Genomic DNA, 22363 nt, shown 5'->3' with positions numbered 1-22363 from the left:
CCATTGTCTGCCGCGGTATACAGAAGGGTCTTTCTTCATGAATGCGCTGCATGCATGCTGACTGTCTTTCCTCTCTCCCAGGATATTGATGAAGCCCACTATGCCTATTCCTTTAAATACTTGAAGAACAAGCCTGTGAAGGAGCTGCGAGATGACCAGTTCCTGAAAATGAGCCTGGCAGAGGAGGAGGCGCTGCTCACTATAGATATCAGCATTGACATGAAAGGAGTGGAGGGGTGAGTCCTTACTGGCCATGCCATCCGTGCCTTGGCAGAGCTCATTCATCCAGTGCTGCTATGCTGTTAGAACCCCTCTGTAACCCAAACTGCTCCTGGAAGTCATGGCCTGGTGGTTTCCTGCACCTTAAACCAAGGCACCCTCTCGGGGTCTTGCTTTTTTATTCATTTTAATGAATACGGTAGAAGACATTCGGTTTATTTGTTTGAAGGCAAAGTTTAAAGCCTTTAGGATTTCTGTGAAAGATGATGCTTGTTTCCCAACCATCCTCACAGTGTGGCTCTTTGGTTCCTTCCCTGCACATCTGAGTAGCCACGCTGTGTGATATGAGTGTGCTGGAGCGGCTGTGGGCTGCCCGGTGTTGTATTGATCAGGCCTCTCTGTGCTGCCAGCATGGTGTTCAGCTGCGGTCTGTCTAGCAGTATAGCTTTTGCAGCTAAAGGCATTTTTGATGGGAGGATTCGCTCTTCTCTAAATTTTCCAGGCAACTCACTGAATCTAAGGTGCTGCTGTCACATCCTTGTGCAGGAATCTGCCAGTGGTGGTGCCAGTGCAGGTGTTTGGAGCCCTTCTGTATCTCTTCCTCTCATTTGTTGCAGTTATGGTAGCGACCAGACGTACTTTGAGGAAATCAAACAGTTCTATTACCGAGATGAGTTCAGCCACCAGGTGCAGGAGTGGAATCGGCAGCGTACGATGGCCATTGAGCGGTCTCTCAACCAGTTCCTCTACGTGCAGATGGCTAAAGAGTTGAAGAACAAGCTCTTGGTGGAGGCCAAGGAGTATGTCCTCAAGGTGAGATGCTAACAGTCCTGCAGCATGCTGGGAAGAGTACTGACAGTCTGTACATAGGCATTTGAGGAGGAGGAGGAGGAGAAGGAGGCAGGCAGGAGTCTGAGTCTGGTTCTTTCCCAAGGATGGAGAGAAGAGCAGATACCTCATTGGCAGGGAAGACGAGCGCCATGGTTCTGGAGAGCTGGTCCCAAACCTGGCAGAATATACTGTCTTGCTGCCTTGAGCAGTCCATGACTTTACCCCCGGAGAAGGGCTATGACAAAGAACCTGCAGTTCATTGTCTTGCTCCTCTCTCCCCTTCTCTGTTCTACCAGGCTTGTAGCCGGAAGCTGTACAACTGGCTAAAAGTAGCTTCATACCGTCCTGATCAACAAGTGGAGGAAGATGATGATTTCATGGATGAAAACCAAGGGAAGGGGATTCGGGTGCTAGGCATTGCATTTTCCTCAGCCAGGTAGGAGGAAAGGAATTGCCGTTGGATCCATGTTCAGCTTTAGCAGTCCTCCATGTCTGAGTGATCTCTGTTTCGCAGGGACCACCCCGTGTTTTGCGCCCTTGTTAATGGAGAGGGTGAGGTTACAGACTTCCTCCGATTGCCGCATTTCACAAAGAGAAGGAACGCCTGGCGTGAGGAAGAGAGGGAAAAGAAGGTGAGCCTTCGTGCAGCTATTGCTGAGATGAAGGTCTGAGCATTGCTTTTGGTACTGTGCAATCCACTGGGGGCTGGAGTGGAACAGTCAGTCTGAAGACAGCTCAGGCCTTGTCACTCTTGCACGCAAGAATAATACCTTTTTCCCACCCTGTAATTATTTTGGCAGAACAGTTGCTTCCCGTTAACTTCCGGTTCATCTCTTCTGCTCCTCTTACGGGGAATGGCGGGGCCTTGCCATCCCTGAGTTTTGTTGGTGTTAGGATTTTTGTAAGCTTCTGTGGTCCCAGCTACAGAAACTTTCCCCCCTTTCCCTGATCACATTGTAATAGCAAGAGACTGTGGGACATCCTGGAGCTTGGGGCAGGCTTTTGACTTCCATTCCCTACCTGCACTGATTTCCTGTAACACCAGACCGTGAGGCCGTCAGTCTTCTCTCTGCAGAGCCTTCCTGTTTGTCCTTACAGTAGTCAGGAGCTGCAAGCCTGTAGAGAAGGCTTTTAGCCATGCTCATGTCATGGTGGCAGATCAGGATGGCAATGGGGGAGGATTTGCCCTGCGAAACAGGAACTCAGGACTGGTAGCTAGCTCGGTACAGAAACCCTCTAGCTTTTCTACTCTTGACAATTTCCTTTCTAGGCCCAGGATATTGAAACCTTGAAAAAATTCCTCCTGAACAAGAAGCCTCACGTGGTGACAATTGCAGGCGAGAACAGGTCAGTCTTTGTGTCCCTTCCGCTTCCCAGTCTCTTTGCAGTCCGTTCCTCATGCCTGTCCACATTTCACTGTTTCTGCCTGTGGTGTGAGGTAACGCATTGCGGTTATTTCCCAAAGTGATTCCAGGACCCAGCTTTGCACTGTCCCCTCAATCCCCTTGGCCGTCTCTCCCTAGGGATGCTCAGATGCTGATGGAGGATGTGAAGAGAATTGTTCATGAGCTGGATCAAGGGCAGCAGCTGTCCTCTATTGGGGTGGAGCTGGTGGACAATGAACTGGCCATCCTCTACATGAACAGCAAGAAGTCTGAGGTGAACCTTCTGTTATTCCAGCTATCCCTTGGTCTGTCACTCATTTGTGCTGTCTCGTCCTCCATTTGTTGCACTGGCCCTGCCTTCTGTCATCTGCTGCCTCATGTAATCCATCTGGTCACTGATGTACTGATCTTTGGGTTTTACTTAGACTTCCCTGAGGAGATCAGCACCAGCAGATGTACAAAGTAGATATTGATGTAGTCTGAAATGAATTTTGCCTAGCTGAATGGATGGAGTTGTTTCATTCCTAGTTGCAGCAAAGGTCCTGGGAGCCTTTGACCTCACCTCTCCTTTGCCCTGAGCACCAAATACTTCCCTTGTTCCAGTCCCTGCCTGATGTGTCTTTGCTCCTTGTGCTACGAAGTGTGAAAACACCATCAGGGTTTTCCCTGATTCTCTGGCCTCTTGCAGAATGAGTTCCGGGATTACCCACCTCTGCTGCGTCAAGCCGTCTCCCTTGCACGCCGCATTCAGGACCCCCTCATAGAGTTTGCCCAGGTCTGCAGCTCCGATGAGGATATTCTCTGCCTAAAACTCCACCCTCTGCAGGTAACTTTTCCATGGCAATCCTTCTCTGCAAGAGAAAGTGGCCTGGGAGGCCTGGGACAGCTCGCTGTCAAAGAAAAGTATTCCAAGTTGAACTGGTGCAAGTTCTGCCTTTTCTATGCCGTATTCAGGCTACACAGAACCTCTTTTTTGTTGTTTTGTTTTTGTATCCTTTACCCCATCTGCCTCCTCCTTTAGGCTGTTCTCAGGGGTAACTCTGAGGTGCAGCACAGCTCCTGAGAGCCAGTCTGTTGTGTTTGGCTCAGCTTCCTTACGGCAAAGTGTTGCACACATCTCCTTGGGAGGCTAACGCCTCTCCTTTCTTGTCAGGAGCACGTGGTGAAGGAGGAACTGCTGAATGCCCTCTACTGCGAATTCATAAACCGTGTGAACGAGGTGGGAGTGGATGTCAATCGGGCGATTGCTCACCCTCACAGCCAGGCTTTGTTGCAGTATGTGTGTGGCCTGGGACCACGCAAAGGCACTCATCTGCTAAAGGTAAGGAGACTTCTGTCCCTGCCCAAAAAAACAGTGCATCACCAACAATGTGTGAGTTGCCCTGATGGCAGTGCTGTTACGAGATGAGTCAGGGTCCCGTGTGCCAGATGCAGCTGACGGCTCCATTGACGTGTATTTTAGTATGTGTTATCTCACTGCGCCTAACCCTGAAGCTGTACGTGGACTTAACATCCTTGAGAGACCCAAGCAACTCAGCAGATCTGTCAATCCTAGCTAGCTCCTGAGCCCACGGGAACGGATGCGCTGTTACAGTATCAAGACGCCTCCGTGCTGTAGAAAACACAAGGCAAAAAGCCAACACTTTTCCTGAGAGTTGGAGCTGTTCCATGCGGAGTTGTCTCCTTTCACACAATGTTGAGACACAGGCAGTGGGCAACAATTTATGGGTTGTGATGGGCTCCATTATGTCAGGTGCTTTGAACACTGCGGTGTCTGGTGTGAGTCCTCTGCTTTTCCTGGAAAACCCCTGTGTTTGAATAGCAGGGTTTATACCGTTACCTCTTTCTCCAGATCTTAAAACAAAACAACACGCGCCTGGAGAACAGGACCCAGCTGGTTACGATGTGCCACATGGGACCCAAGGTGTTTATCAACTGCGCTGGCTTCATCAAAATTGACACCGCGTCGCTGGGCGATAGGTGGGTATTGGGTTGTGTTCCATGCCGTATGGGGTATGGAGTTCGCGTGAGCAGCAGGCTGAAGCAATCTGGTTCCGTGGAGTCCATGTTCCCAAGAGCTTCTGTGTGGCCTCTCTGATCCCTGGCCAAGTTTAGGTATTGCTGGTTATTAATCTGGTTCTTATGGGCAGCTAAACTTGCGCAGCAATGTGAGCTGCAGAACCTTCATTATATAACTTGCTATGGTTTGAAAGGCCCTTTGTGGTTAACATGAACTAAACTAAAAACAGTTGTTCCCTAACACAGTCATCATGCGTGTCTGTCGTGCGCTTTTGCTTAGTTTCTGCCTAGTCCCAGCATCTGTGTTTTTCTTTTTCTAAAGTTTCGAACTTGAGGCGTAACTTGGCAATTTAGCTTCCTCTTAAACCAGTGGCAATACTGGGAGGTTTGTAGAGCCTTAGGTTACTGGTAACTAAACGAGAGATGTGTGTTTGGAGGACGGCGGTAACCTAGTTTCTGAGTCTCTAGCTGCCTGCTTTGCACAAAAGGGTCGCCTGTTGGAAACGTGCTTTTGCTAGCGCTCACACGTCATCCTTTTTGCCTGTGAAAAGCAGACTGAGAAAGGACACCTGGCTGAATCTTTACGCTGAGTGATCCAGCCCCGCTAGGTGCCTGCTTCTTGCAGGATACAAATGCCAGACGTGCAGGGGGCAAAGTGTAAATTCCTCCAAACAGCTGGATGCAGATGGCTGCACTGCCAGTTGGCAACGCTTAATTTGTGTGAGGAGAGAAACTGTAAAAAGCTCTGTGTTCATAGAGCAGCTATAGCATGCAGAGCGATCAAATCTAGATAGCATCCAAAATGCCTGGCTGTATCTTTGCCGTGTAGGAGCTGCAGACTGGAATTTGTCATGTCTTGCCTTGGCTCTTTTTGATGTAACAGTGAAGAATTCATTGTGTAATTTTTAGAGTAGTTTGTTCCACTGAGGGCAGCGGTGGCAAAGCAGCCACACGGTCAGTAGTGGTGCTCAAGAGCCTGATTTATTATTGAGCTGAAGGAGGTGATGCTGGAACTCTGCAGAACCCTGTCTGAACATTGCTTTGATTTTATTTCAGTACTGATTCCTACATCGAAGTCCTGGATGGGTCTAGGGTCCATCCTGAAACCTACGAATGGGCAAGAAAAATGGCAGTGGATGCCTTAGAATATGATGAGTCGGCAGAGGACGCTAATCCCGCAGGAGCTCTAGAGGAGATCTTAGAAAACCCCGAGCGTCTGAAAGACCTGGATCTCGATGCCTTTGCTGAAGAACTGGAAAGACAGGTGCACTGAGGTTCCTGGTGCTGAGAAACAGAGGGGAAGCTCTACTGTCCAGCTCAGAGTCTTAAGTTTTATAGCTGGTTGCCCTTCTCCTTTTTAGGAGCTGAGCATTTAGCTGTTGCTGTTGTAAAATGTATAAACAGCCATGATGAGTATTCAGTGTCTGACAATGGCATGTGGTAAATGCTTGGGGCAGAGGGAGGAAGGAGGCAGGAGACAGTAATTAGACCGTTTAAGCTGTCCTCCCTGAACTGATCTAACTTTTTCCTGAACATATCAGTACTTTTGATGACCTCAGCATCCTGTAACTGAGTTCCACAGTTTGGTAGTACCTTGTGCATTCCTCTTCTTTTAAATTTGCTGTTTGATAAGTTCCTTGAGCTCTTTAATAACTTACACTGGATTTTGTGTTCACCTCCTTCCTGCTACTCATGGCTTTATAACCTTTGAATACCACACAGGGCTACGGCGACAAGCATATCACTTTATATGACATTCGAGCTGAATTAAGCTGCAGGTACAAGGACCTGAGAACCCCGTACCGTTCTCCAAACACAGAAGAGGTCTTCAATATGCTGACCAAAGAAACTCCAGAGACTTTTTACATAGGTACATCCCTATTTACGTCCTTGGTTTCTGTCATCCTAAGTTGACTTAGGATGTGTAAATGTGGGGAGAGGGATCTTGGTGAGAGTCGTGTTGAGATGGTGCAATGTTTGCATGTGTGCGAAGCAGCTTTTAAAGTACTTGGGTAGGCTCCTTACACCGTCAAGTACAACTGCCTTGAGGGATTGAGGGAACTGCCCAGCCCTGTTGTTAGCTTTCAGTTTTTCATTCTCTCCTTCTCCTCTCCCATCACACCACAGGTAAAATGATCATCTGCAATGTGACTGGCATAGCCCACAGGCGGCCACAAGGAGAAAGCTACGACCAGGCAATACGGAATGATGAAACTGGCCTTTGGCAGTGTCCTTTCTGTCAGCAGGATAACTTTCCAGAGCTCAGCGAGGTGGGGAGGCTTCTCCTAATGGGTCTGCCTTTGTCAGGAGTCTGCTGTCGGCAGGCTTGAGCGTTTTGTAGGGTTCTTGGGAGACAAGGTATCAGAGCCAAGATTGCGTCTGCAGTGCCCCAGGATCCCAACCTGAATGTGACCTTTGACCACAAATGTAATTTGTTCCACTTTTGACTAATTGTTTCAGTGTAGTTTTGACACATCCTTTATGGCTACATTATGGATTTTAGCAAACTGGGCTAGGAGTGACACGGACCTGGGGCTAAGCTGTCCAGTTCTTTGCAAATACATAAAGCAGGCTTGTTTGTGGTCTAGGATTGTGTTTTATGCAGAGAAGCTGCCCGTGACACCTGAGAACAGAAGCTTGTTCTGCCACCTGCTCAATTTTAAGAACTTATCTGGCCTCCCTGCTGCTTAAGGCAGCTGTACTTTAGGTCTCTTCTAAACATTGCTGAATTCCAGCCTTGATAATCCATGACTTTAAAACCCTATAGCGTTCATTAGAAACCAGCCCTAGCTGCAGGCTTGTGTTCAGGGTCTAAAAATGTTCTGACCTTCCTGGTTGCAAAGCCCCATAAGCTGAGCAGAACCGAAGTAGGAAGATTGCATTACTGGGTAGCATTCATTGAAGTCCTCTGTCCCCTGCCCTTCCACACGTCTCTGCTGGCTGCACCAATTTGCTGACACAGCTTTTAGACTTGTTTGAGTGTGAGCTGCCGGGGCTATTTTGTTTCCATGCTGAATGACTTTTACTTTTGCCTTATTCAAGGTCTGGAACCATTTTGACAGCGGTTCCTGCCCGGGTCAGGCCATTGGAGTGAAGACACGTCTGGATAATGGCGTCGCTGGCTTCATCCCAACGAAATTTCTTAGTGATAAGGTGGTCAAGCGACCAGAAGAAAGAGTGAAGGTATGAAAGCAGTGGATTTTCACATATCCAGCAAGAACTGGAAGAGCCTGGAGGCAATACCAGAGATCCAGAATTTGGTTAATAACACTGTTCCCTAAATGACTTTTCAAACCTTATATTCATTTAAGGACTTTAAATCAGCAGCGAGGTCAGGTACTGGTTAGTGTCCTTTTCCCACAGTGCAAATCTCTTGGCAGCTGGTGGAAACCATGTTAATCAGTTAACATGTTGCACTGCGGGAGGATTTATTATAGTCTGGCTAAAGTCTGGGTTTAGGAGACCAGAAGGCATTCTAATGCAGAGCTGCCCTTTGTTTCTGGCTTTCTAAAGAGTTCACGGAACTGCTGTTAGATACGCAAGGGTCACTTTTCCTTCTCTCATAGCTTTTTTTCTTCTGCCTCAATTCATTTGCGGAGGTCATCGGGGTTACTGCTCTTGCTCAGGACAGGGATTGGGGGTTCCGAAAGAAAGAGGATCATATTTTTATCACATGTTACAATAGAGATTTAACATCTTTGCTGTCTTTTGGGGTCCCCCTGACAGGCCATGCAGGTGATGGATAATCCTGTAAGCTCAGAGGTCTCTCAGCATTTCATTGGAGTGTCATTAACTTCAGCATGGTTAACTGGAGTAGGACATTGCCGTTTTTGTGGCGGTATTTTCTGTTTCCCATTTAATTAGAGCAGTCCTTTGGGTGACTTCCACTCTGTTTCTGAACGGACTTAACTGCTTTCTTGCACATTGTGAAGTCCAGATTTGCTGCTCACATTGTTAGAGATATGTGAAATAGCAAACTTAATTGTCTTCAGCCTCCAGACATGCAGTTTGCTGTGTGGTATGGGGCATAGGTACTAGATGCACTGGAGAACTGCCCATTTTTCCTTTAATCTCTCTTGATTGTAGTCATCTTGGGGATCACTTTCAAAGGTTGTATCATTCTGAAGTAGGTGAGGTAATTTGTACCTCCTTACCGGCAGTGTGACCCCGCACAGATTGACCCGTAGCGCAGGGGGGCTGGTGTATCAGCCAAACCTGCTGATCGGCTTTGCCTGCCCCTCTCCTGTAGGTGGGAATGACCGTTCACTGCAGGATTATGAAGATCGACATTGAGAAGTTCAGTGCAGACCTGACCTGCAGGACCTCAGACCTGATGGATAAGAACAATGAGTGGAAGCTGCCTAAAGACACTTACTACGACTTTGATTCTGAGGCAGCAGATCACAAACAGGAAGAAGACCTGAAGAGGAAGCAGCAGCGGACAAGTGAGTCTCTCGTTTTTTCTCTCCCTCGTAATGCCGGCCTTCCCAGAGTGCTTCAGGAGAATAAGCACAATTAGACATGGAATTGGAATAAAGCAGTTCCTCTTGGAAGCCTAAACACTCCTCTTTGTCCTCTAGCGTACATCAAGAGAGTAATTGCTCACCCATCATTCCACAACATTAGCTTCAAGCAAGCTGAGAAGATGATGGAGACCATGGACCAAGGGGATGTGATTATTCGGCCAAGTAGCAAAGGGGAGAACCACCTGACTGTCACCTGGAAGGTGAACGATGGCATTTACCAGCATGTGGATGTCCGAGAAGAGGGCAAGGAGAATGCCTTCAGCCTTGGCTCCACACTTTGGATTAACACAGAGGTAAGAGCCTTGCAGAGCATGCCTGCCAAGGAGTTGGTGGGTAAGAAGTACTTATTTGGCAGAGACAGGTTGGCACAGCTGCTTTCAGGTTGTTGGAGAGTAACTTATACTGCAGATCCCGGATTCTTAGACAATACTCGACTCTTTTTTTTTTTTTTTTTTTTTAATTTTTCTCTTCATAAAGCATCCAGCCTTGCTGTGCAGAATGTATGACTGAGAGCTGTATGCTAGAATCAGAGTTCCCTATCATGCACCATAAATACCTCTTTAAATGTGTTTGTTCAAAGGAGTTTGAAGACCTGGATGAAATTGTTGCTCGCTATGTCCAACCAATGGCTTCTTTTGCCAGAGACCTGTTGAATCACAAATACTACCAGGACTGCAACGGTGGAGACAAGAAGGTGAGCCTGTCCCAGGCTGCGGTAGCTTGTGTGGGAGATAAAGGAGCGTAGTGTAAGTTTCTTTGTCTCAGGATAGTCTTAAACTCTTTGAGTCTGGCATGAGCTGCTGCTGGACTGAGCTCTCAGATCTTTCTCTTGTTGCTTGGGGCTTGGCAGTCACTTTCCAGCTGTAGATCTCAGGGGGATTCTGTCTGGGAGCAGTGGAGTTAGGACATGGGAGTGTGGTGTGCTACAGCGGTGTGCCAGAGCAGCAGAGGGTTGCCCTGCCAGCAAATGTCACTGACAGGAGAGTATTGGCTTTCTGTGACCTGGTGACATTTGTGCACCAACACTATGCAGAAATATTGGTCCTTGTTGGATCGCTGGCATCAGGGCTGTGGGGAAAAAAGGGCTGTCTGCAGCACGGAGGGAGATATCTGTAGGCTCTGTGTGTTGCTAAAAATGCAGGCTCTCCTTGAGCATTTCTCTTCCCCCCCGCCTTCCTCTCTGTAATTAGAAGCTGGAAGAGCTGCTGATAAAGACCAAGAAAGAGAAGCCAACGTTTATTCCCTACTTTATCAGTGCCTGTAAAGATCTACCTGGCAAATTCCTCTTGGGATACCAGCCTCGAGGCAAACCAAGGTAAGTGAGAGGCAAGCCCGGCAGCTGCAGCTGAATACTGCCAGTACCACACCTCAGCTTATTGCTGCCAGTTTTTCTTGTGTCTCTGTCAGTATCCCCGTAAGTCATGCCTCCCCTTAGCAGGGTTTGGCCCCTTGACAGTAGAGGACCCATGTCTAGGAGTAAATCTCAGCCAGGAGACTCCCGTCTTTCTAACCAGCTGGCTGCCACAAGCGGTACTGCCCTGTGCTGGGGGTATCACTGGGTTATAGGCAATGATTAACAGAATTTGCATGGAAAGGCATGGTATTTGGGAGCATTTATTTGGAAAAAAAAAATAATGTGGCTTGGGTAGGTCTATCTGTTCAGTATCACCACGGCCATCGCCTGAGTGTGTAGGTCTTACCTGTTCTGACTGTGGCCTGTTGGTGTGAGGGTGCCGTACAGTGGCAGGTATGGCTCTGAAGCAGCCTCTCATCTCTTGTGCTCTCCTGTATTCACTGCTCCTCACAGGATAGAGTATGTGACGGTGACACCAGAAGGATTCCGCTACCGGGGCCAGGTCTTCCCTACTGTTAACGGGCTCTTCCGATGGTTTAAGGATCATTATCAGGACCCTGTTCCAGGTGAGCGCCCCAAAACCTGAGTACCTCAACTGTTTGTTTCGTAAGTGTCACGCTGTAGGGGCTGTTAGTAAAGGACAACTACATGTTCTTTATCCCTGAAATATGTCCTAGGATTTTCTACAAGTGGGAAGTTTCAAAGCAATGCCCAAGTGCTTGGCTTCCACAGACCCATTGAGAGCTCCCTGAGAGTTAATCTTTCAGCCAAGCGGGCCATGAGGCAAAGGCTGGGCTTGTCCCTTTCCGCTCCCTTAGCCTTCCCCACCATACAACCCTCATACATGAGTCGATGCTAAAATAGCATCTTGCCCGGACAAGCGTTGCCTGAATTATTTTTTTTTCAAATTCTGAGTTTCAGGTCAATAGCTGCTCTTCTGGGAGAACTAATCTATCCCTCTTGGTTTATGTTTTATGTAGGTATTACCCCCAGCAGTAGCAGTCGGACCAGGACTCCAGCCTCCATTAATGCTACTCCAGCTAACATTAACCTGGCAGGTCAGTGCAGGCCTTTCCTGGTTGGAATCGGGATGGGAGCTCCTTTTCCGGACTCTGCTTTGTCTAACGCAATGGGTCTTTCTTGCAGACCTGACCCGTGCAGTGAACGCTCTACCGCAGAACATGACCTCCCAGATGTTCAGTGCCATCGCTGCTGTGACAGGCCAGGGACAGAACCCAAATGCCACCCCTGCACAGTGGGCAACCAGTCAGTATGGCTATGGAGGCAGCGGAGGCGGCAGCAGCGCGTACCACGTAAGAGTCACTTAAATTTCTGAGAGCTGGTGCTGCGTGGCTTCTCCTTGCTGCTAGAAACCATCTTGTGGGGGCTCCACTGGGAGCCTAAGAGTTTCTCGTTGCCTGGGATCATCCAGTCCTCGTTGTGTACCTGTGGTGCTGCACAGGGGAGCCTGGCTGGATTCTTGGACCGGGTTTCTTCTTACCTCCTGTGGCTGAGGAAATGAGGCACGTAACACAGCCCTGCTCTGGGGAGGGTTGAAGAAAGTAGCAAATCGGTCTGCCCCCCAAGGAATGTGGCAGGGTGGAGAGGTGGGATCCAGCGGTGAGGGCGCACAACCTTCTGATTGTGTCTCTGAATTGGCAACGTGAGCTGCCAGTGGAAGAGATTAGCTGTGAAACTATGCGCTGAGTTTGCAGGGCTTTTCAGATCAGCGTGCTAATCTCCAAGCAGCACCGGCAGGCGAACACCTCAGCCTGACCGAACACCCAGAGGCTTTGCAGGGAGTAAGATGGAATTGGACAGTTTCGGCTCACGCTGAAGCTTTTCCTCGTGTGTGCTGGTGTGTACCTCCTCCCAGCCCCTGCTCCTAGCTCCCCATCTGATCCCGAGGCTAAATCCAGCTGCAGGACTGAGGTGCCTGGCTACAAAAAACGCACCCAGCTGTTAGAGACACCTAATGAAGAGGTGCTGCAAGACAAGGCTTGCAGAGAAGAGTGATCCTCTTTTAGAGTGCCTTGGGAGGCTTTCACGGAGTTTGGCACAGTAATGCTGAGCTGGGGATAGGCAGGGATTCTGGATAACCCAATGTATTAATTGTCAAGACAATCTGAAGGAAAAAGGAGGTGAACAGCGGGAGGCAAACAGACTAAGTGCTCCATTGGACAAACAGTGAGCCAGCCAGCTTGGGGTGTGGGAGGGAGCCGTCTCGGGAGCTGCTGCACCATCTCTGCAGCCCACAGGGGAAGAATTCATCTGTTCTTCATCCCCACTGCAGGACGTCATTGCTGCTAGCTTGCCCCAAGTGTCTCTTGTGCCCATCTTTTGTGGCCCTTACCTTTGCTTGGTTTAAGGATCTCCCCTTGTACCCTGCGTGGGGTGAACAAGGCGGGCAGGCTGTGCTGGCCCGGGTTGGGTGGGCGATCGGGGGCTTTCAGGGCACCAAATGTCTGTGCTCAGCAGGGTCTCGCTCCTCTCGCTGCGCAGCCCCCCATTCCCTGGGCAACGGTCACCGCAAACCTCTCCTTGCCCAGATGAGGGGCTCCAGCAGGAGGCTGGGAGTGTGCAGCAAGGGTGGGCACCAGCCTCCCGGGCAAGTAGGGCAACGAGAGCATGCCAGACCCAGCCCAGCAGGGTTTGCCCTCTGTCCCCTAACAGTATCTGTTCTCTACAGGTCTTCACGACTCCAGCACAGCAACCGGTGGCCACCCCTCTGATGACCCCCAGTTACTCCTACACTACCCCCAGCCAGCCGATTACAACACCCCAGTACCAGCTCCAGGCCAACACCACACCCCAGTCCACCCAGTCCCAGACGCAGTCACAGCCATCGTCCAGCTCCAGGCAGAGGCAGCAGCCAAAGTGAGTGACTCTGGCGCCGGGTGCATGTATCCGTCTGTGTCCCGTCTTGATTGCTTTTGTTGATTTTTGTGGAATCAGCGTGGTGGGGTTGCCTCGCACCTTCCCAAATGGGATTCTCGCGGAGGGAGGGCAGGGAAGGTGTCCCGCTAGCGGGACTCACTTTCTGCCCGTGTCGTTGCAGGACCAACAGTCACGCTGCGATCGACTGGGGGAAGATGGCCGAGCAGTGGCTCCAGGAGAAGGAGGCTGAACGGAGGAAACAGAAGCAAAGGTTGACTCCTCGCCCGTCTCCTAGCCCCATGATCGAGAGCACGCCCATGTCCATCGCTGGGGACGCCACGCCACTGCTGGATGAGATGGATCGATAGGCCGTGCTGGACCTGACCCCTACCCTCCGCTCCCTTCTCTAGGAAGGGGAAGGGAGAGTGAACAGTTGAGAACAACTTCCCTTCCCTCAGCCACATAACTCCTGTTATTATACGTCGTGAGATGGTGGGAAATGACTCTTGGTGACATGCACCTGAGCAAATTAATAGACTTGACAGGGCTGGTCTAAATATACATACTATATATATATAAATATATCATAGGAAGGGACGCTGCAGTGGCCTCTGCGTTCCAGGCCCTGGTTCACCACTTCGGAAGTTCGGCAAAGTAATTATGAGGTCAAACGAGTCTGTCCTTGTACATGCACAGCAGTCTGCTTTCACCGCGAAGACTAGGAAGCAAGCGTAGCTGAAAGCGCAGACCATCAGCCTGGAGCGAGCCTCTTCCATTTGGATTCTCCCAGCCCCTGACCGTCACCTCTCCTTATCCTGAGAGCATAAAGCAAAGTCATGGGGGTTGTGACAAGCAAACCAGAGTTCTCAGAAAGTTTCTGTTGTCTTTTGCTCTGTGTTTTCATGTGTAACAGGCTCTGGGGAGTCTGTGCTGACCCCCAGCTGTGTTCACAGGGCTCTGGCACAGCAGCTCTGGGGCTCGGGGTCCTGCCGGAGAGAAAGGCAGCTGTTGGTACCAAAGGCTTGCTCTTTCCTCTGGCTTCTTTTGGAACAATATTTATTTAGTTTTGATTTTATTTTTTTTTTTTTAATCAGACTGCGAAACAAAACGCCAGCCAACGGCAGCTTTCCCGAGCACGGGACAGATACGTGGGCTAAAAACGATGTGAGAGCAGCCGCTCCTATGGTGGGGAATGCAAAGCGGCCGGGAGCGCATGGCATCCTCCTCCGTATCCGCTTAACCCTGCCCAGTTATAACCAAGAGGGGTAAATAAATACCAGTGTTTCTACCGAACGCTAGTTGAGAGGTTTCCTGCCTGCGTTGTGCGCTGCCTGCCTGCCCTCTTAGCAATGGATTCACTTAGAAACCGAGTTCAGTGGCGAAAGTCGATGCTCCTTCTTCCTTTGGTGCTTGGAGTTGCCCTCTGTGTGCTGAAACTTTCACAGAGAAGCTGATTGCTGTTGAGCTGATAAAGAATAATGTTTTGTTTTGAATGCATCATATAGAGACATCACGGTGACATCCTGGGCACCTCCTGGAGACCTGCGTCTCTCACTGGCTGGGAGAGGTACTGGGGGGCCTGGGAGCGGGGGCAGACAGTGTAGATAACTTCGGTCATGTCAGAAACAGCCCGCTGCAGTATTGCAGAGCCGCTGCCAGCGCTGAGAGCCATTTCTGAACTGGAAAGTTCCCGCTGCACACACTTTCCTCTCTCCGGCTTTGTTAGTAGGGATTTTCTATGGAAGCAGAGTCTTTGTTCCTTCCAAGTGCTCCTGGTTAGCCTCCTCCCGCTAGGAAATGAGCAAGAACAGCAGATCTTAAGAAACAAAGCTCTTTTTTTGCATGTAAATGCTCCTGAAGAATGGCAGCAACCCGGGAGACAAAGCAAAGCAAAGCTCTTTCCACAGAGAAATGCCTCTGTGAAGCCATCTCCTCATCTCCTGGGCAGTACTGGGGGGGCTGACACAGTCCTGTTCCTCCCCTGCAACTGCACGGGACAGGACGGACCGTGCTCTGGGGCCCACGGCTGCCATAGGTTGCAGGTGTACTAACATTACGCTATTTTTTTATTTTATGAACCTCTGTATGACGGGAATTTGACTGGGAGCAGCTCCTCTACCAGGGATGTGTCAGGCCCCTACGGGGAGGAGCGAGTTGTGCGTTGTCGGCTCCTTTTTTGGCTGTCTTTGTTTTTAGTTTTCCCTTACTGTCAATAAAAATTCTACTTTTGGGAAGCTGCCCGCATGCCACATGTCTGTGCTTCCCGCGGTGACGCTGTGATTGTCGCAAGGACTTTGCACCCATTAGCAGTGCTCCGGAGGGTGCAGATGCCTGGTTACGACCTTGGTATTTCCCCCCTGGGCTCTCGTGGTCCGCTTATTTCAGGGATTTGGGATTGCACCACACGCTTCTCCGGGAATGGTGGGGCTTGCACGGGGCAGCTCTGCTCTTTGGTGCTCTCTGGTCTCCCAAGGCTGTGTCATGGCAAAACAGGAGACAGCGCTCGGCTCCTATCGCTCCAGCTTTTTCTAATTATGGAATTTGGTGCTGGTGGGGGAAGATCTTTCTACCGGCCTCACCAGTTAGGAGAGGGCATGCCGTGCCAAGCCACCCTCTTTGCTTGGGAGCTGGGGGCCGTGCCCTGTCTCTGGGCGCTGCCCTCCAGCTCTTCACCACAGGAGCCCCGTTAATCAGCGAGTCGGGCTGCGATCGCCAGGCAGGGACACGGCAGCATCTGCCTTTGTCCCAGGGCTGAGAAAGCTGCTATTGTCCCACTCCAGAGAGCTCTTGTGTGGCTTTTGAGGAGCCTCCGGGGAGGGACGAGGTCCCCGCTCCTCCCGGAGCAGGCCCCGCTGCCATTGCTGGGGGCTGGAGAAGGAGTGGGTGCCGGCGTGGCAGCAGCCTGCTTCTCCCAGCCTGGGGAAAGGCGGCGGGTTAAGCAGAGGAGGGAGCCGGGATGGTGCAATCCGTTAGCTGGTCCTCCAGAGAAATACACCCCTGGGGAGCCTGGAGCTCAGCCGTCTGTGGCAACCATCTTTTAGGGGGAGCTAAAACCAGGGCTCTGCCCTGCGCCGGTGTGGGGACGGGGGTTGTGTCCCCGGCCAGAGCAGCGGCTCGCTGTCCCCCGTGCCCAGGAAGGTGACACGAGACGGTGGGAGCGGTGAGGAACAGCTCAGACCCGCTCGATACCCACCCGCCTCCAGGTGTTCCCCTCCCGCAGCCCTGCAAGTGGGATCATCCCTGGGATTTCTCCTGGAAGCTGCCCCCCCTCCTCCCCCCCCCCCCCCCCCGGTGCGATCCCTCCTCCCCACAGAGAGAGACGGGGCTGAGGCTGCGCCATCTGCTCCAGCCACCAACTTTATTACGCAGCCGAGACCCGTGCGGGGGGGAGTCATGGCCGCAGCTCTCGTCCAGGCTCGGCCTCAGCTTGGCTTTTCCGCCTCTTCTTTCTGTTCCTCTCCTTCCTCCTCCTCTTCCCGCTGGCGGTGGGGACCGGGGATGGGGGGGCCAGGGATGGCTCCCCACCCAAGCTCTCCCGCGCCAGGGCGTCGCTCAGGACGGCGTTGGCCGTTTCGCCCAAGTCCGGCAGTGGGGCCCGTGGGTCCTGCCCCACGGAGAGAGCGGCTGCGGGATGGCTGAGCTCCCCATTTTCGGAAGGGTCTTTCTTTTTCAGACCTTTCCCCTTCTTTTTCTTGTCTTTCTTCTTCCCCTTCCTCTCTTTCTTGGCTGCCTTGGGCCGGGCGCGATGGTCTGCGGGGACGGCTCCTCCGCCCGTGCTGCTCCACGGGGGGCTCAGAGGGACCCCCCCGGGCCTCGCTGCCCGGTCGATCAGCTCCCCACCGAATTCATACAGCACCGGCTCCCTGGGCACCGCGATGGCCACCGTGTTGTATGCCTTGCACCTGCAGAGAGCGAGGAGGCGGGGGGGGTTGAGGCGAGCCCTGGGTGGGAGGGTGACAGTCCCCGCGGTGGGGGGGACACTCACCAGACGTAGAGGTAGGGCTCCACGCACTCCTCCTTGTAGGCGAACTCGAAGCAGGGCACCTGGATGACGTTGAAGAAGGCCTGTCCCACCACCCGCGAGGCCGTGTCGTTCACCCGCCGCAGGCACTCCTTCAACCTGCCACGGGGCACAGCCGGGGGGTGAGGGGGGACGGAGGGGCCAGGGAAATCCTGCCCCCCGCCCCGGCATGGAGGGATGCTGTGGGGCACGGCTGGGCACAGGGCTGCTCACCGGCGGTCGCAGTCGCAGTGGCTGATGGTGTGCCAGCGCAGGTTGCGGTACCCGTAGCGGGCGGTGAAGGGGTGGATGACATGCTGGCAGTGGTCATGGTCCCGGCAGCACCGGTCCGTGTCCCGGTGTTCCCCTGCAGGGAAGGGACGGGATGCAGGCAGGGCTGCGGGCTCCGCTGGGGCTAGATGGGGTTGGGGTCAGGGCTGAACTGGGCTAGGACTGGGATCCGAACTAGATCGGACTGATACAGGACCGGGATCAGGCTGGGATGGGCAGGGGCTGGGACTGGAGCGGCACTTGGACAAGGCTGGCACTGGGATGGGGACTGGGGCTGCACCAGTGGGGATGAGACTGGGATCAGGATGGGGACCAGGACCAAGAGAGGGACTAGGATGGGATCAGGACAGGGACTGGGATCAGGATAGCGCACTAGGTTGGACCAGGACCAAGAGAGGGACTAGGATGGGATCAGGACAGGGAGTGGGATCAGGATAGTGCACTAGGTTGGACCAGCACCGCGATGGGGAGCAGAATGGGAGCAGGATGGGCCAGGGACCAGGCTGGGGACAGAGTGAATCAGGACTGGACCAGCACCAGGGTGGGGACAATGAGGGGACCAGTGTGGGGACCAGGGTGGACCAGCCCTGCGATGGGCACTAGACAGAGGTGAACCGGTGGGCTGGGGCTGGACCAGCACTGGGGTGGGGTCTGGACTGGGACCAACAGCGACTGAACTAGCCACGGGGACGGGGACAGGAGTGGACCAGCACTGGGATGGGACTGGACTAGGATTGATGGGGATTGACTCAGCACTGGGATGGGGACTGGGACAGGGTGAAGCAGCACAGGACTGGGGATGGGATGGGAAGGGGAGGGAAGGGAAAGGAAAGATGGGATGGGATAGAAAAGGAAGGGATGAGAAAGGATGGGAAGGGAAGGGATAGGAAAGAATTGGATAGGATGGGAAAGGATGGGTTGGGAAGGGAAGGGATAGGAAGGGATAGAATGGGAAAGGATGGGATGGGAAAGGATGGGTTGGGAAGGGATAGGAAAGGATGGGGTGGGAAAGGATGGGTTGGGAAGGGAAGGGATAGGAAAGGATATGGGATGGGAAGGGAAGTGATGGGAAAGGGTAGGATGGGAAAGGATGGGATGGGAAGGGAAGGGATAGGAAAGGATATGGGATGGGAAGGGAAGTGATGGGAAAGGGTAGGATGGGAAAGGATGGGATGGGAAGGGAAGGGATAGGAAAGGATGGGGTGGGAAAGGATGGGATGGGAAGGGTTAGGAAAGGATAGGATGGGTTGGGAAAGGAAGGGAAGGGATGGGAAGGGGGTACAGGTAGCAGCGGCCCGGCCGCCCTTACCCAGCTGCTCGTAGGCATCCGCATTGCTGCCCGCACCGCACCACAGCGTCCCGGGGTAGGTGAGCCCACGGCGGGCACGGGGTCGTCCCGGCGGGGCCGCTCCGGTGCCAGGGGCCGCTCCGGGGGCGGCTGCCAGCAGGAGGAGGAGGAGGAGGAGAAGGAGGCGGCAGAGCAGCCCCGGGGCGCACATGGCACCGCGCAACCCGCCGCCGTGAGGCCGCCTTATAGCCCCGCGCATCCCGCCCCGGCGGGGGGGCTCGGCACGGCCCCGTGCGGAGGGTCCCGCCGAGCCCGGGCTGCTGGAGCCGCTCCCCGCAGCCGCCGCCGCTCCCCCCGGGCCCCGCAGCCCGCGGGGAAGGGGTTACCCCTCCCGGTGGGGCCGGGCCCCGTTGCTGTGGCAGCCGGTGGGGTGATGTGCCGGGGCCGGTAACGAGCCGGCACCAACGCGCCCGCCCCGTGACGCGCCGGCCCCCCCACGGCCCCGGCCCCGGCCCCGAGCGGACCCCGACGGGACAAGGATGCTCCCTGCAGCCCCGTGTCCCCGTCCCATGGATGCTCCCTGCAGCCCCACATCCCGGCCCATGGATGCTCCCTGCAGCCCCGTGTCCCATCCCATGGATGCTCCCTGCAGCCCCACATCCCGGCCCATGGATGCTCCCTGCAGCCCCGTGTCCCATCCCATGGATGCTCCCTGCAGCCCCATGTCCCATCCCATGGATGCTCCCTACAGCCCTGTGTCCCATCCCATGGATGCTCCCTACAGCCCCGTGTCCCATCGCATGGATGCTCCCTGCAGCCCCACATCCCGGCCCATGGATGCTCCCTGCAGCCCCGTGTCCCATCCCATGGATGCTCCCTGCAGCCCCACATCCCGGCCCATGGATGCTCCCTGCAGCCCCGTGTCCCATCCCATGGATGCTCCCTGCAGCCCCACATCCCGGCCCATGGATGCTCCCTGCAGCCCCGTGTCCCATCCCATGGATGCTCCCTGCAGCCCCACATCCCGGCCCATAGATGCTCCCTGCAGCCCCGTGTCCCCATCCCATGGATGCTCCCTGCAGCCCCACATCCCGGCCCATGGATGCTCCCTGCAGCCCCGTGTCCCCATCCCATGGATGCTCCCTACAGCCCCGTGCCCTATCCTATGGATGCTCCCTGCTGCCCCGTGCCCCCATCCCATGGATGCTCCCTGCTGCCCCATGTCCCCATCCCACGGGTGCTCTCTGCAGCCCCATGTCCCATCCCACGGGTGCTCCCTGCAGCCCCCTCTCCCTTCCCACGGACGCTCCCTGCCCATCATGTGTCCCCATCCCACAGATGCTGCCTGCAGCCCCATGTCCCATCCTAGAGATGCTGCCTGTGGCCTCGTGCCCCATCCCATGGATGCTCCCTGTGGCCTTATGTCCCCATACCATGGCTCTGGCCCCATATCCCTCTCCCACTGCTGTGGCCCCATGTCCCCTTTCCATGGATGCCCCGCGGTGCCTTTCACAGGGGCAGCCCCAGTGCTCCGTGCCCAGCCGGGGCTGGCAGCCCACAGGCGCCTGGCAGCTCCCAGCGCGGCTGCCAGGGCTCGCCCCCTTGGCTGGCTCCCCGGCCACGAAGCCCATTGGCAATCTGGACACGGCTCCGGTACACTGGGTGGCCAAGGAGCCAGCACTCAGCAGGGCAGGACAGTGCCTGGACACTCCAACGGGGACATGCGTGGCTTCAGAAGTTCCTTTGCGCTGCCCAAGACCCCAAAGACCACGGGGTTGCCCCCTGAGCATCACCCTGCCTTGCTGACCCTTCCATCCACAGGGTGCCAAGGGCACCGTGCCGCCCGCACCGCTCCCAGGCACCGCTGGTGCAGGCGGCTGGGTGCTGGGGACGCCCCAGCCCCGGTGCTCCCCACCACGCAACCGCTTGGCTGGGACAGCAGAGCCTGGTGGGGACACATTGCCGTCCCCGCCTGGCACCAGCCCAGGTCCCGGCTGGCCGAGGGTGCTGGCGGGGGCCCAGCGCCGCGGTGGCTGCCCCCTCTCAGCTGTTGCTGTCTGTGACGCTCCCCGTGACGGTCCCGCTCGGCTCAGCCTCGCCGCCGGCACCCAGGTACGGAGCCGACCCGGGCGCGCTGGGATCCCAGGGTGCCCACCTCGGGAGTGGGGGGCGGATGGGGAAGGTGGGGGGGCATCGAGCCGCGGGGAGCCCTGCAGGTGGGGAATCTCACCCCAGTTACATGCTCAGTGCTCGCAGCGCCGGTGGTCCCCGCGCATGGACCTGTGCCATGTCCCCACCACCCGAGAGAAGGGCTGGTACCTGGCGCTGATGGCCCCCAACGTCAAGGGTCGCAACTACGCCTGGCTGGACCCCTCCCGGCTCTACTGCCACCCGCAAGTACACAGCGCCCGGGGCTGGAGGGCACCCGCAGGGGTGGCCGGGTGGGCTGCAGCTCTGCGGGGCCCTCAGGGCACCCGACCGTGCCCACGGGCACCGGCCCACGGGCTGCAGGTGGCCACGATGGGCTGCAGGCACCCAGCACCTCCGCTCTCTCCCCAGGGCCTGCAGGACTGCGTGGGCGACCTGCTGCAGCCCTTCCAGGGAGACCCCATCGACATGGTGGCCGGTATCGACGCCATGGGCTTCATCCTGGGTGAGCGGGGATGTGGGTGAGCCCAGGGTAGCCATCCCTCATCCCCCGGGGGACCTGACGGTGCCGTGCCCGCCTCCAGGCGCTGCCGCCGCCGCCGTGCTGCAGAAAGGCTTCCTGGCCATCCGCAAAGCCGGGCACCTCTGCGTGCAGACGCTGGCGCAGCCCTACACCGACTACTCGGGCCGAGAGAAGGTGATGGAGGTCCGCACTGATGCCATCTCGCCGGGTGAGACAGCGGGGTGCCCCCATTAACGGGGGGGGGGTGGGGGGTGGGGGGGTGGGGGGTGCGCTGCCACCGCGGGCAGCGGGCACTCAGCCGCAGCCTCTGCCCCCTCCCAGGTCTGCGCATCCTCCTGGTGGACCAGTGGGTGGAAACCGGGGGCACCATGCGAGCGGCCATCCAGCTGGTGGAGCGGCTGGGGGGGGTCGTGGCAGGTAGGAGGGGGGGTACAGGGGCACCCCGGGGTGCACCCGTGGCTGCAGTGGGAGCGTTGTCCCCGTACCCCGCGGCGGTTGGTCGCTGAGCGTCCCCCCGGCCTTGTCCCGCAGGTGTTGCCGCCATCTGCATCGAGGACAGCGAGGGCGGGCGGTGGATCCGGGAGCGCTACAAGTGTGCCCACTGCGTCCCCCCCATCCTGCAGCCCCGCTTCGACCGCCACCAGTTCGGCTGGGACTGACATGGGGCTGCCACCCCCCCACACACACACCGTGTCCCCCCCGCGGGGCGCAGGGCTGCCAGCTCTTCGGGGCAGGGATGCCCCGGGGCATCCCCCACCCAGTTTGGCTTTCACCCTAGCCAAGACGCTCACCCCTCCCATGGCTCCATCCTCCTGCCGGCCCGCAAGCCTGGGGGGCTGCTTGGGGGGCAGGGGGAGCCGCAGCCATCCCTGACCCCCCAGCCTCACGCTTTTCTTAAAAAG

At 55.1% G+C, this 22363-nt stretch overlaps 3 protein-coding genes across 6 annotated transcripts in view; 2 read left to right on the top strand and 1 right to left on the bottom strand.

Annotated features, from left to right (window-relative positions):
• The window catches only part of SUPT6H (SPT6 homolog, histone chaperone and transcription elongation factor), a 30327-nt gene extending 14865 nt beyond the window's left edge, over window positions 1-15462 (top strand). For all 3 annotated transcript variants that reach the window (XM_063340830.1, XM_063340829.1, XM_063340832.1), the window contains exons 16-37: window positions 82-236; window positions 837-1032; window positions 1347-1486; window positions 1565-1682; window positions 2321-2397; window positions 2574-2709; window positions 3124-3261; window positions 3589-3756; window positions 4288-4415; window positions 5511-5718; window positions 6177-6324; window positions 6582-6724; window positions 7497-7637; window positions 8704-8899; window positions 9035-9273; window positions 9561-9674; window positions 10171-10295; window positions 10788-10900; window positions 11315-11392; window positions 11481-11647; window positions 13024-13211; window positions 13393-15462. In XM_063340830.1, the coding sequence (XP_063196900.1) occupies window positions 82-236; window positions 837-1032; window positions 1347-1486; window positions 1565-1682; window positions 2321-2397; window positions 2574-2709; window positions 3124-3261; window positions 3589-3756; window positions 4288-4415; window positions 5511-5718; window positions 6177-6324; window positions 6582-6724; window positions 7497-7637; window positions 8704-8899; window positions 9035-9273; window positions 9561-9674; window positions 10171-10295; window positions 10788-10900; window positions 11315-11392; window positions 11481-11647; window positions 13024-13211; window positions 13393-13579 (3303 nt within the window). In that variant the 3' untranslated portion in view covers window positions 13580-15462. The remainder of the gene's footprint in view (window positions 1-81; window positions 237-836; window positions 1033-1346; window positions 1487-1564; window positions 1683-2320; window positions 2398-2573; window positions 2710-3123; window positions 3262-3588; window positions 3757-4287; window positions 4416-5510; window positions 5719-6176; window positions 6325-6581; window positions 6725-7496; window positions 7638-8703; window positions 8900-9034; window positions 9274-9560; window positions 9675-10170; window positions 10296-10787; window positions 10901-11314; window positions 11393-11480; window positions 11648-13023; window positions 13212-13392) is intronic.
• A 1088-nt stretch (window positions 15463-16550) lies between these two features.
• PROCA1 (protein interacting with cyclin A1) lies at window positions 16551-19215 on the bottom strand. Its single transcript, XM_063341701.1, has 4 exons — window positions 18812-19215; window positions 17446-17578; window positions 17197-17331; window positions 16551-17113 (listed from the first exon to the last, which is right to left on the bottom strand). Exons 1-4 carry the CDS (start codon window positions 19047-19049, stop codon window positions 16603-16605), a joined length of 1017 nt encoding a protein of 338 aa, XP_063197771.1. The 5' UTR covers window positions 19050-19215; the 3' UTR covers window positions 16551-16602.
• A 1262-nt stretch (window positions 19216-20477) lies between these two features.
• LOC134518404 (adenine phosphoribosyltransferase-like) lies at window positions 20478-22333 on the top strand. Of its 2 annotated transcripts, XM_063341152.1 has the most exons (6): window positions 20484-20902; window positions 21038-21187; window positions 21350-21443; window positions 21523-21669; window positions 21783-21878; window positions 21993-22320. In XM_063341152.1, the coding sequence occupies exons 2-6, from the start codon at window positions 21065-21067 to the stop codon at window positions 22118-22120; spliced, it is 588 nt and encodes a 195-aa protein (XP_063197222.1). In that variant the 5' UTR covers window positions 20484-20902; window positions 21038-21064; the 3' UTR covers window positions 22121-22320. The 2 variants fall into 2 exon arrangements, with proteins under 2 accessions (XP_063197223.1, XP_063197222.1); XM_063341153.1 differs by lacking the exon at window positions 21783-21878 and having other exon boundaries at window positions 20478-20902; window positions 21993-22333.
• Window positions 22334-22363: the final 30 nt, after the last annotated feature.

This window comes from Chroicocephalus ridibundus, chromosome 7 (assembly GCF_963924245.1).
Source record: "Chroicocephalus ridibundus chromosome 7, bChrRid1.1, whole genome shotgun sequence".
In the NCBI taxonomy this organism is placed as follows: domain Eukaryota; kingdom Metazoa; phylum Chordata; class Aves; order Charadriiformes; family Laridae; genus Chroicocephalus; species Chroicocephalus ridibundus.
Note: the sequence above shows the minus strand (reverse complement) of the source record. Positions and strands in the feature narration are given on the sequence as shown.

What these genes read in the sequence shown, in the direction of transcription:
- PROCA1 (XM_063341701.1), bottom strand. Translation starts at nt 19,049, where the DNA reads ATGCGCGGGGCTATAAGGCGGCCTCACGGCGGCGGGTTGCGCGGTGCC. An exon ending in GGATGCCTACGAGCAGCTGG is followed by an intron (nt 17,579 to 18,811) that starts GTAAGGGCGGCC and finishes CCTTCCCTGCAG; the next exon opens with GGGAACACCGGGACACGGAC. An exon ending in GAGCCCTACCTCTACGTCTG is followed by an intron (nt 17,114 to 17,196) that starts GTGAGTGTCCCC and finishes CGCTCTCTGCAG; the next exon opens with GTGCAAGGCATACAACACGG.
- LOC134518404 (XM_063341152.1), top strand. Translation starts at nt 21,065, where the DNA reads ATGGACCTGTGCCATGTCCCCACCACCCGAGAGAAGGGCTGGTACCTG. An exon ending in CGCCATGGGCTTCATCCTGG is followed by an intron (nt 21,444 to 21,522) that starts GTGAGCGGGGAT and finishes GCCCGCCTCCAG; the next exon opens with GCGCTGCCGCCGCCGCCGTG. An exon ending in GCTGGGGGGGGTCGTGGCAG is followed by an intron (nt 21,879 to 21,992) that starts GTAGGAGGGGGG and finishes CTTGTCCCGCAG; the next exon opens with GTGTTGCCGCCATCTGCATC.